This window comes from Agrilus planipennis, unplaced genomic scaffold, assembly GCF_000699045.2.
Source record: "Agrilus planipennis isolate EAB-ADULT unplaced genomic scaffold, Apla_2.0 scaffold48, whole genome shotgun sequence".
Classification (NCBI taxonomy): Eukaryota; Metazoa; Arthropoda; class Insecta; order Coleoptera; family Buprestidae; genus Agrilus; species Agrilus planipennis.
This window is the reverse complement of record NW_020438937.1, coordinates 1,137,794-1,150,605: the sequence shown is the minus strand read 5'-3', so window position 1 is coordinate 1,150,605 and position 12,812 is coordinate 1,137,794. Positions and strand designations below refer to the sequence as shown.

At 31.4% G+C, this 12,812-nt stretch overlaps 1 protein-coding gene across 1 annotated transcript in view; it reads left to right on the top strand.

Moving 5' to 3' along the window:
• Positions 1–1,266, top strand: part of LOC112904407 — a 3,437-nt gene extending 2,171 nt beyond the window's left edge. The window contains exon 3 of the mRNA XM_025974346.1: positions 1,120–1,266. Coding sequence (XP_025830131.1) covers positions 1,120–1,266 — 147 coding nt within the window. The remainder of the gene's footprint in view (positions 1–1,119) is intronic.
• The last annotated feature ends 11,546 nt before the right edge of the window (positions 1,267–12,812 follow it).

Genomic DNA, 12,812 nt, shown 5'->3' with positions numbered 1-12,812 from the left:
TAAATAGAAATAAAGAAGATAAAATGAGTTCCAAAGAAAACTGTTAACGTAATAAAGTAAGAAAGGAAGCTTTTAAAATTCGTTTTAAATTAAACGTAAACAAATAAAAATAAACAAAGTAAGATAAGTAAATACAATATTAATGAAGTTATGAAACTAGGATAATATAGAAACAAGAAAGGCTGATAACGAATACTGTTAACAAAGAAATTAATAACTGCCTACCATTCCTCGAAGTGTCCTTGTAAAGACGATCCTCGAATTGACCGATTGCTGAACTGGTTCTTGGTTGGTGTCTCAACTGGAAGATGGACCTAAAAAAATATCAAATATTACAAAAATCTTCAATACAAATGCTTATTAAGAATAAATCTAAATCAAAAAGGTTAATATCAATAAAATAAAACAAATTCCAAAGAAAAATTTAAAAGTAAATAGAAAAGAAACTTTAGTCATTTTAAATTAAATATAAGAAAATAAAAAAGAAACAGAAGAAGGTATGTAAATAAAAGACATTAGGGAAATTATGAAAATAGAATTAAAATAAATAGAAACTAGGAAAGAGTTACATAAACAACCTGTTAACAAATGAATTAATAAATACCTACCATTTCTCGAAGTGTCCTTATAAAGACGATCCTCGAATTGACCGATTGCTGAAGTGGTTCCTGTTTAGTGTCTCAACTGGAAAACGTACTTCAAAACTTATTTTTTATTATTTACCTACCTTATTTATTTTTTTTTTTTTCACTAATCTTTGACTTTTCTTACTTTGCCTTTGTAACTTTTGTTGCTTTTTACCATTACTTTGTAACATTATTTGTTTTATGTCTTTTAGTTTAAATTGACTCAAAACTTGCCTTTCTTTTGATTTACTTTAACGTCATTTAGATCTTCATCTTTCAGTTATTCTTAATATTGTTCTTACAGCTTTTCTTTCGTTTAATTTACTTTTTCTTATTTACATTTAGACTTTATTTACTGTAACACATAATAAAGCTTTTTCTTTTCATTTTAACTTTCTTTTAACTTCATTTTAACTTTTTTCTTTTACATAGGAACTTTTAATTCTTACACTAAACAGTAACTCAATTTATATCTTTGCTTTCTTTCTTTTACTTAGCAGGACCAGTGATCGACATTGAAGCCAGCAACAGGTGGAGTCAACTGGGATATCAAGATGAACAGGAACATCGCGACCACCAGGACATCAAGGATCCACACCAGCGGACCCAAGGATCGGANCATTCGGAGAGAAAAGGATAACATAGGCGCTAGCTCAAGATTTAAATAATTTTCGGTTTTTCACAAATATTCTTGTATTTAATTATTCAATATTCCCTTGTTTGTCTGGGGTAGTAAAATGAAGGAATTTTCAATTATTTTTAATAAGAGAAAACAATTAAAACAAATTTGTAATTAGTATGTTAAAACAGCAGAGACGATGCGTTGCGGACATCGTACGTTCTAGCTTCGTAGTAAACAGAGAAAGTATTCGGAGAGAAAAGAATAACCAATGCGCTCGAAAAAGGAACTTCAATTATATGATTTTAGTCTTATCGTTAGTTTTTCGCAAGTTCTTAACATGTAACCTAATATAAACATTACTTTCAGTCCCGTTGAAATAAAATAAAGTAATTCAGAAATTTGTTTCTTTTAGTTACCACTATGTATATATTCACTAATATAAAGGAAACAAAGGATAATATAACCCTATAACTTACACATTGTTTACTATTTTTCTGACGTAATGTAAAGAAAAGATAAAATTCATTAGTTTTACCGAAAATAGTAAATATTAAAAATTTCCGAAAACTGTAACACAAATTTCCATTTACTTATCATATTTTTCGTTTCTTATGTGAAACACAAAATTATGAAGGGGTTTGCTTTGATGACGAATAGTTAAACAATTGAAGAGTGCAACCAGATATAGGGGTGCTTTTTTAAGAACGGAGTATGTTTGCCCCCTTTTTTGAGTTTCGGATACAATTCAAAAACTATGCAACTTTAAGCTAGCTATCCAGCCGCTCTTTCCGAAGCCCCAACCTCATACAATGAACTACCTAGGCGCCATCAGCAGTTCATCTGAGTGGAACAACTTACTCAAGAGACCGTATAATATACCTAAGCGTGGCTGCTAAGAGCGAGCTATATGTACTAACTAAACGGAAACAAATGGCGGTGAAAAGGTTCAACTAAAAAACATTTATTCACACCTGCTATACGAAATATTAAACAAAATTTATGTTGGAGAGGTGACAAAGGTGAAGTATAAGAAAACTGTAGATTAATTTTTTTGAAAAATGATTGCAAACACTAGTTTTAGCAATTTTTTAGTTCACCCTCCCAAAAATTAATTGAAAACACTAAATTAATCTAAAACAAGATTAAATAAATTTTCTTTTATAGAATCAAAAAGTAAAATTTACTATCTTGTTCAAATAGTCGTGCAAAGTTCCGAATTTGACAATTTAATTAAAACTATTGTGTAATTCAGTGTTTACAATTGCAATCATACAACAACCAGTACATGCGCGTTTGGATTGAATTTTTGTTGTCAAATTGAGGCATTCCTAATGTAGTATCTAAGAAACACTTTTGTTATTTAAAATATAACAAACACTAAATGATGACGATTATGCAAGGTAATGATGAAAACGGATGATAATTCTTATTTCAATAACTCACCACTTTTCGTAATCCTAATCCTAAGTACAACTTTCATTCCAATCACTGTTCAAATTCACGTTTATGATTACACAACACAACACAGGATAAGTTTTCATTACTAATTTACGAAAACTAAGGCGATAATTCAACTAATTAATAGCACTCGATACTACCCGTTAACATGGCGCCGAATTAATAATAACAGTCAATTGTAATATTAATTTCTATTGCTCGTGTTAGATCGGACATGGACACCGAAGTAGTTTTCTTTTTTTACAGGAATTATTTCAATTTGCATTTCTTTCTCATTCTCGTTGTATCTAGACACATCGCCTTGAAAGGGCAAAAAGACGTTTGTTTGATAAATAAAAGTTATCAAGAAATAAAAATATGTATGAAACGGGACCATGTATGAGGATTCAGAAAAATAAATTCGATTTTCTTATTTCTTAGAATATATTTAATTTCTTGATTAGAAATAGCAAATTTGTCTTAATTAGAATCTTGAGACAAAAGCTCATTTTGAAGATTAGTTATGTATACATATAAATTTCTATTATGAAAATTTAGTCTGAAGTATAGTATGTACAATAAATGTTGTAATTTACAGCACAAAAAGATCAGGGTATTAACGGTAACTTTTATGAATTAAATTAATCAAATCTGAACCCTTGACAATGTGTGTACATAATTTCATGATTGAAATGGAAAGAAATTTTCAGCGTGAATTTCTGCCAAGCTTAAATTTGCGCCTTTATTTTTACAATTATGTAAGATTTTTTATTCAAATTGGTCGGTATTGCAATGAAGAGATGTACACAAAAACATTTAATTTAGCCTTTGAGACAGTAAGTAGTGTTAATTTTTAGCGTAAATTGAAAATGCATTTCTTACAGACTCACATAGATACATACAAATCGAAGAGTTTTACTATCAGTACAGCAGCAAACAAGGGTGCGATCAGTGTACCGTGAAATCTACACAGTCAAAATTTCCCAGTATGAAATAATAAGGGTAGGGGTAGGGGAAGAGGTAGACCTAGATTAGATTAGGTACTGTTCGCAAATAGTTAAGGATGTGGGTTGTTCTAGTTTTAGGAAAATGAGAAGTTTAGCTCAGGACAGGAAAGAGTGGAGGTGCGTGTCCAACCAGTCTTAGGACTGACAACCTCATGATGATGATGAAATAATAAATAAATATTTTCCAAAAAATCCCCAAACGGGCTGAAATAGGGTATCAACATCAGGACCAGATCAGACTCAATAGGGCATGTCGTAAAATGATGATTAGGGCTATATATAATATGAGGTAATAGGAGATGCCCTAGTAAATCCGGATCCGATCCGGATGCTAACAGGACAACAAATTTCCAATCGGGAATATATGACCAAAAACTGAAATAACCTTATTACATTTTAACAAGGTGTTGTTATATAAAAATGTTGATGGTTTCAAGAAGGAAATAGACATTAAAAAAATACAATTACTGTAACTGTAGCTATGTATAATAGACAAAAAGAATATGAAGCTAATTTGTCCAAAAGGTATGTGTTTCTTAATTTCAAAAACAAACTATTAATTGCAGTATTAAAACAAGCATACAACGTTATGTTGCAATACGTGGTACGTTCGAGGCTCGAGCGTTGTACGCACTGAAGGGAGTCAGCATTCGGAGAGAAAAGGATAACATAGGCGCTAGCTCAAGATTTAAATAATTTTCGGTTTTTCACAAATATTCTTGTATTTAATTATTCAATATTCCCTTGTTTGTCTGGGGTAGTAAAATGAAGGAATTTTCAATTATTTTTAATAAGAGAAAACAATTAAAACAAATTTGTAATTAGTATGTTAAAACAGCAGAGACGATGCGTTGCGGACATCGTACGTTCTAGCTTCGTAGTAAACAGAGAAAGTATTCGGAGAGAAAAGAATAACCAATGCGCTCGAAAAAGGAACTTCAATTATATGATTTTAGTCTTATCGTTAGTTTTTCGCAAGTTCTTAACATGTAACCTAATATAAACATTACTTTCAGTCCCGTTGAAATAAAATAAAGTAATTCAGAAATTTGTTTCTTTTAGTTACCACTATGTATATATTCACTAATATAAAGGAAACAAAGGATAATATAACCCTATAACTTACACATTGTTTACTATTTTTCTGACGTAATGTAAAGAAAAGATAAAATTCATTAGTTTTACCGAAAATAGTAAATATTAAAAATTTCCGAAAACTGTAACACAAATTTCCATTTACTTATCATATTTTTCGTTTCTTATGTGAAACACAAAATTATGAAGGGGTTTGCTTTGATGACGAATAGTTAAACAATTGAAGAGTGCAACCAGATATAGGGGTGCTTTTTTAAGAACGGAGTATGTTTGCCCCCTTTTTTGAGTTTCGGATACAATTCAAAAACTATGCAACTTAGTACATATTTGTGCAGAGACGTTTTGCGTTTTATGTACGTATCTGTCTGTCATTCTATCAATATTCAAGTCTTTTGCAGATTATCAAAGATTATCGAGCATTTAAGGGTGTTCTGCGAGAATCCGCTAATCTTTTATTATTCATAACTATAAGCGCAATGTTATACCTTAAGGACATATCTATATGTTATGCATTGATAAATTCTTAATAAAATACACAAATAAGAATAAGGATAAACGTAGCTCAATTAAGGAANGGCTGAAACTATAGCTACAAGCTATCCAAGGATGGTACTATAGAATGTCACCTCAAGGTAGGCCTAGTGGCGTCATCTCTTGGTTAGGCCGGAAACTTATCAATCCACCCTCGTATATGATATGACATAATAGGAGATGCCCTAGTAAATCCGGATCCGGGCCGGATGCTAATAGGACAGGACAGCCCCAACAAGGAGTCACTTCTACGTTGGCGAACGGTTAATTTAGAAATTCGAAAAAGGTTGTTAAAGGTGTATGTTTGGAGCACGGCGCTGTACGGGTGCGAAACATGGGCAGTGGGCGCGGCGGAAAAGAAAAGTGTTCGAAACGTGGTGTTATAGGCGAATGATGAGAATAGAGAAGATTAGAAGTGAAGAGGTATTAGAAAGAATAGGAGAACAGAGAACTCTGTGGAAGAGGCAGAAGCGGGAGTTAGGAGGGGTAGAGGTAGACCTAGATTAGATTACTGTTCGCAAATAGTTAAGGATGTGGGTTGTTGTAGTTCTAGGAAAATCCGAAAATTAGCTCAGAATAGGAAAGAGTGGAGGTACGTGTCCCACCAGTCTTAGGATTGACGACCTTATGATGATGATGCATGACAATGCCGGAGTTACGAGATTGAACATGAAAAATTGCCAGTAAAACATTAAGAANAAAAGAAGTTTTAAAAAATCCTTTCAAATTAACTATAAACGGTAGGTAACTAAACAGATATTAACGGAGTTATAAAACTTGCACAGATTATAAAGTATGTAAGCTTATGAAAATAAAGTAAGTAACGACAAAAGAAGCTTTTTCCAATTTACAAATATTATAAATAGGCTACAACCGCACGGCTAGTGGTATAGCGTGAAAACAATGAGAGCTTTCAACTTTCAATACGGCAGTTAATTTTCGAAATTAGCCCCCAAAATGGAGAAGCTAACACCTTCTCCTCGAAATACAAGTTCAAAAATGTTTACCTTATATAAAGATCTCACATTAATTTTTAATGCAAATTTTTAATAGCTGTCTCTCTGTCAATCATGGAAATGTTTCGTTCTCTCAGTCGACCGTTCAGACATACGACTGTTAAACAGAGCAAGTATTCGGATAATAAATGGTAGACGATCACGCTCGAAATTAGATACACTAATCTAAACGACGGAAGAAACCCTTTTCTATTTAAAAATATTAATAGTAAAGCACAACCACTACAATAATCGTAAAGCTTTAAAACAAAGAATCATCTTTTAGCTTTGGTTCTTTAATTTCGGAAATCAGCCCCAACACACTACCAAATAGAGAAAGTAACACATTCCTTGGTAATACAACGTTAAGAGAGTCTATTTCATACAAAAACGCATTAATTTTCAAGACTAATTTTCAATTGCTGTTAGGACTTTCGAAGCGTGAAAGTATTAGGAGAATATTAATGACAAATTACGCTTGATTTGAATTAGACTATTCAAATTGTCAAAAAGAGCCTAACTCGTTTAAAAAACATTCAAAATAGTCTACAACTACTTTGATAATGGAATAGCTTTAAAACAGTGAAAGGGGTTTCAACTGTGGGTGGTTAGTTTCTGAAATCACAACCACCACGGTAATCCTACAGGTTTAAAATAATGAAAATGCTTTCAACATTAACTTGTTAATATCAAAAATCAGCAACATATAATAGTTTCCGAAATAAAATCACCGAAATTAAATCACAACCACCACGATAATACTATAGCTTTAAAATAATGATAAGCCTTCAACATTAATTCGTTAATGTCGGAAATCAGCCCCCATTTACTAACAAATAGAGAAACTAACACATTCTCCTTGTAATACAAATTCAAAAATGTTTAATTCATACAAATACCACGCATTATAATTCAAAACAAGGCCTTAGTTGCAATTTATAACAAATCCAGGGAACTGTCTTGATCTCTCGGTCGATCGTTCGACATACGACTGTTAAACAGAGCAAGTATTCGGATAATAAATGATAGACGATCACGCTCGAAATTAAGTACATTAATTTTAACGACAAAAGGATCCTTTTTCTTTTTTTAAAATATTAATAGCAAGGTATAACCTCTATAATAATCGTAAAGTTTTAAAACAATGAATCAGCTTACAATTTTGATTCGTTAATTTCCGAAATCAGCCCCAAGACATTATTAAATAGAGAAACTAACACATCTGCTGCTAACACAACGTTAATAGAATTTATTTAAAATAATGAAAATGCTTTCAACATTAATTTGTTACTTAGGGAAATCAGCCTCCACATAATATTGCATTATATTAAATAAAGAAACTACCACTTCTCTTAATAATACAAGGTCAATTATGTTTATTTCACACAAAAATGCATTAATATTGAAAACTAATTTTCAATTGCTGTTACAACTATCGAAGGGTGAAAATATTCGGAGAATATAGGAGACAAAATACGCTTGATTTGAGTCAGACTATTCATTATGAAAAAAAAAGTCTAACTCAATTAAAAAAATTCAAAATAGTCTACAATTACTTCGATAAAGGAATAGCTTTAAAGTAGTGAAAGGAATTTCAACTTTGGGTAGTTAGTTTCCGAAATTAGACCACAACCACCTCGTGGATTCGTATGGATTTAAATTAATAAAAAGCCTTCAACATTAGTTCGTTAATTTCGGAAATCAGCCCCCACTAGAGAAACTAACATATTCTTCTTGTAATACAAATTCAAAAAAGTTTGATTAATACAAATATCACAAAGCTATATTTGCAATCTATAACAAATCCAGGGAGCTGTTTTCTTCTCTCGGTCGATCGTTCAGCATACGAGTGTTAAAGAGAGCAAGTATTCGGATAATAAATGACAGACGATCACGCTCGAAATTAGGTACACTAATTCATCCAATGTTTAGAAATTTGAAAAATAAGCTATAATCACCTCGATAATGGTATAGCTTTTAAGCAACGGAAAGAGCTTTCAACTTTAGTTCGTTAATTTCCGAAATTAGTCCCTACATACTGCAAATGTGCAAATTATCGCTTTCTGTTTGTAATACCCTACAAGTTTAAAAAAGATTAATTTATACAATGATTACCTATTAATTTTCAAAACATTGATTCAATTTTTAATTGCTGTTTATAAATCAAACCAGGGAAATGTCTCGTTCTCTGGGTCGCACATTCAAGCATACGACTGTTAAAGAGAGCAAGTATTCGGAGTACAAAAGATAGAAAACTACGCTCGAAGAAAAGCTATAACTACGTATAAANTTTCTCCGTAACATTAAACAGTACAGATAAGAAAACTGCAAGTAAGTTTGATTTCACCAGAAATTACGATTCATTTATTAACGATAAAACAAATTATTAATTAGTTTATGAATTCAACGAGCATCAGAGTTGTTATACCGTGCAGATAGAGAGAGTGAGCATTCGGATAGAAGAAGGCAGGTAGTACGCTCGAATAATTAAACATTTGTCTATATAAAATTCATTATTTTACACGAAAGCTCATTGTATTTAATATAGAAAAATACCCCATGTTTTTCTGGAATAAAGTGTCCTAGAAATGAAACAATTTTCAAAATCCTCACCTCTCTCGGCATTCATCACATACCCTAGAAATACACCTTGATTTGCAAATTGCTCTTTCTCCGTAACATGAAATTTCGAATGTAATACACAAAAATGTGAGGAATAACGTCCTGAAAACAGTTTTGCCGTGCAGTCTACATTAAAGCAAATTTCACTATTAGAACTTGAAAAATACGTAGAAATGTTAAACATAGAAAAGCGCAACTGAAATTTCGACCTGTTAAACAATTATTTCGAAAATGTTAAAGATGAATTTAATAAATAATGATTTGGAGAATAGCATCCTGAAAACGGTTTTTGCTGCAGTTTGCATTAAAGCAAATTTGATTGTGAAAACGCGAAAAATACGTAGAAATGTTAAACATAGCATCTTCACCTTAATGGAATATAAGAACATTATGTTTGCAGGGATGCACGAGTTTAATTAATCTAAAATGCTGGACCTACATTTTATATGAAATTGCTCTTTTTAAGAGTATGGGATCCAATAAAAAAAGATTAATGTTTATTCGTAGTTTTAAACTATACTATTTTTATAAAGACAAAATATTTAGTATAAATCTGCTACTCTTTCGTCGTTCATAACTATAAGCGCAATGTTACACATCCTTACTATACGTTATGTGTTCATAAATGATCAATAAAATATACAAATAAGAATAAGGATAAACATAGCTCAGTTAAAAAATGATGAGGAAATAAGTAAAAATATGCGATTTTTCACAAAGTAATCAAATCTAGAAATCTAGAATACCTTCAATTTTGATAGAATAAAAACAGATAACATTAAGTGAATACCTGCAACCTAAACTTAAAAGGGGTAATTTCTTTTCACAAATTTTTTCGAGCAATTAATTTTTTCCTCATTAACATTTTTATTGTACTTTACTCTGTTAAACATTAAAATTAAAAATTGAATTAGTTATAAATTAATTACCATTTTTAAAAGTTAAATACATCTAAATTGTTGAAGACCTAATTTTTTCGATTTCAAAAAGTGCAAAACATTCCGTATTTAAATCAGATCCTTATCCACCAGTGAAACGCCGAAATGACCGGACTTACAGCTTCGAATTTTCGAAACTGCATGCCTGACCATTTCGACGCTGTCACTGAGGGAGAAGGATAAATACGGAGTCGCGGTAAATTATATAAGCTAGCTATCCAGCCGCTCTTTCCGAAGCCCCAACCTCATACAATGAACTACCTAGGCGCCATCAGCAGTTCATCTGCGTGGAACAACTTACTCAAGTGACCGTATAATATACCTAAGCGTGGCTGCTAAGAGCGAGCTATATGTATTAACTAAACGAAAACAAATGGCGGTGAAAAGGTTTAACTAAAATACATTTATTCACGGCTGCTATACGAAATATTAAACAAAATTTATATTGGGTAGGTAACAAATGTAAGTTATAAGAAAATTGTAGAATATTTTCTTGGAAAAATGTTTGCATGTACTAATTTTACTGACTTTTGTAGTTGACCCTACCAAAAAAATACTTAAATAAATGAAAACAAGATTAAACCAATTTTGTTTTATATTAAAAAGTAAAGATTATCATTTTGTTCAAATAGTCGTACAAAATTTCGAATTTGAAAACTAATGTACATACTATATGTATACATGTTATTTTATAACAACTAATAAAACCAATTTTTTTTACGCAATTCACAAAAGTTCGCAAAGATCATTTATAAAGAAATAGTAACAAAGTACAATTCCGGCAGCAGATACACATTAACAAAAATCTTTAATACGGGACCTCCGCAAAACAAACACATTGGAAACATAAGATTTAAAAAGCCTACTAGATATTTCAAAAAACTCACCTCATCAAACTCCTGGATACACAAAAAAGGATACCCTAATGATAGATTCCCTACATTTCTGTTTAAACCGTAGGTACGTATAATTATTGGACACAAAATTGTCTGATTTCCGCGAAAACCTTAATGTTCACGTAACACACTACCGCACCGTAAACTACATATTATTATACTATTGTTTATTGTACAATGACAACGAACACAGAGTTGCTGTATCATCCAAATAGAAAGAGTGAGCATTCGGAGAGAGAAAGATAGGTAGTACGCTCGATCAACAAAAATAAATAATTTTAGACGAAAGCTCATTTTGTTTTATTTAAAAAATACTCCAATTTTTTTGGAATGTCTAGTTTCCTAGAAAGGAAAGAATGTTTAAAACCGTTCACTATTCTTGGCATTCATTACATGCCCCAGAAATACACCGTCGATATGCAAATTTCTCTTTTTCCATAACATTAAACAGTACAGATAATAAATCGGCAAATACGTTTAATTTCACCAGAAATTACGTTTCATCTATTAACGATAAAACAAAATATTAATTAGTTTATGAATTCAACGAGCATCAGTGTTGTTATACCGTGCAAACAGAGAGAGTGAGCATTCGGATAGNTATAAAAATATATTTTGTTCTAATAAAAGACATTCTTAGTTAAAACCATTGTGTAACTCAGTGTTCACAATTGTAAACATACAACAACTAGTACGTGCGCGTTTAGATTCAGTCTTTGTTAACAAATTGAGGTATTTCTAATGTAATAATTAAGGTTAAGAAGCACCCCTATTATTTAAAGCATAACAAGCCCTAAATTTAATGATGACGATCATGCAAGATAATGGTCAAAACGGATGATAACTCTTATTTCAATAACTCACCATTTATACTCCACTTAACTCGTAATCCTAATCCTATGTACAACTTTCGTTCCAATCACTGTTCAAATTCACATTGATTGCACAACACGATATCGGATAAGTTTTCTTTACTAATCTACGAAAACTAACGCGATACATTAATTAATTAATAGCACTCGATACTACCTAATAACATGGCGCCGGATTAATAATAACAGTAAATTGTAATATTAATTTCTATTCTTCGTGCTAGATCGGACCTGGCCACACAAGTACTTTTCTTTTACAGAAAATGTTTTAATTTCCATCTCTTTCTCACTCTCATTCTATCTATCTCGTTCTTTCATTCGTGACGAAGCAAGCCTTTTTGATAATAACATATACGCTTTTTTCAAAGTCATGAAAAAACACAGACATGTATCTATACATCGCCTTGAAAGAGCAAAAACACGTTTATTCGATAAATATAACAAAGGAACCAATATACGAGGTTTCAGTAAAATGAGTTCGGTTTTTCGACCTATTAAACAATTAAGGTCAATTAAGTTTATTTCCTACAAAAATGCATTAATTTTCAATACTAATTGTGAATTGCCATTAGGACTATGAAGGAATGAAAGACTATTCATATCGACAAAAAGAGCCTAACTCATTAAAGAAGTTCAAAATAGTCTACAACTACTTCGGTAATGGAATAGCTTTAAAACAGTGATTGGACTTTCAACTTTGGGTAATTGGTTTCCGAAATTACATCACAACAACCACGATAAGCGTATAGATTTAAAATAATGGAAAAGCCTTAAACATTAATTCGTTAATTTCGGAAATCAGCCCCCACATCCTACTAAATAGACAAATTAATACATTATCCTGGTAATACAAATTCAAAAAAGTTTAATTTATGACAATGACCACGCATTTATATTCAAAACAAAGCTTTATTTGCACTTCATAGCATATCCAGGGAAGTGTTTTCTTCTCTCGGTCGACTGTTCAGCATACGACTGTTAAAGAGAGCAAGTATTCGGATAATAAATGATAGACGATCACGCTCGAACTTAGGTGCACTAATCCTAACGACAAAAGGATCCTTTTTCTATTTAATTTATTTAATATCTATTTTTCCCTCAATACAATTACCCAATAAAAAATTTCCCGTTGTTTCGTCACTTGGTTTAATGAACCACAAAATATAACATC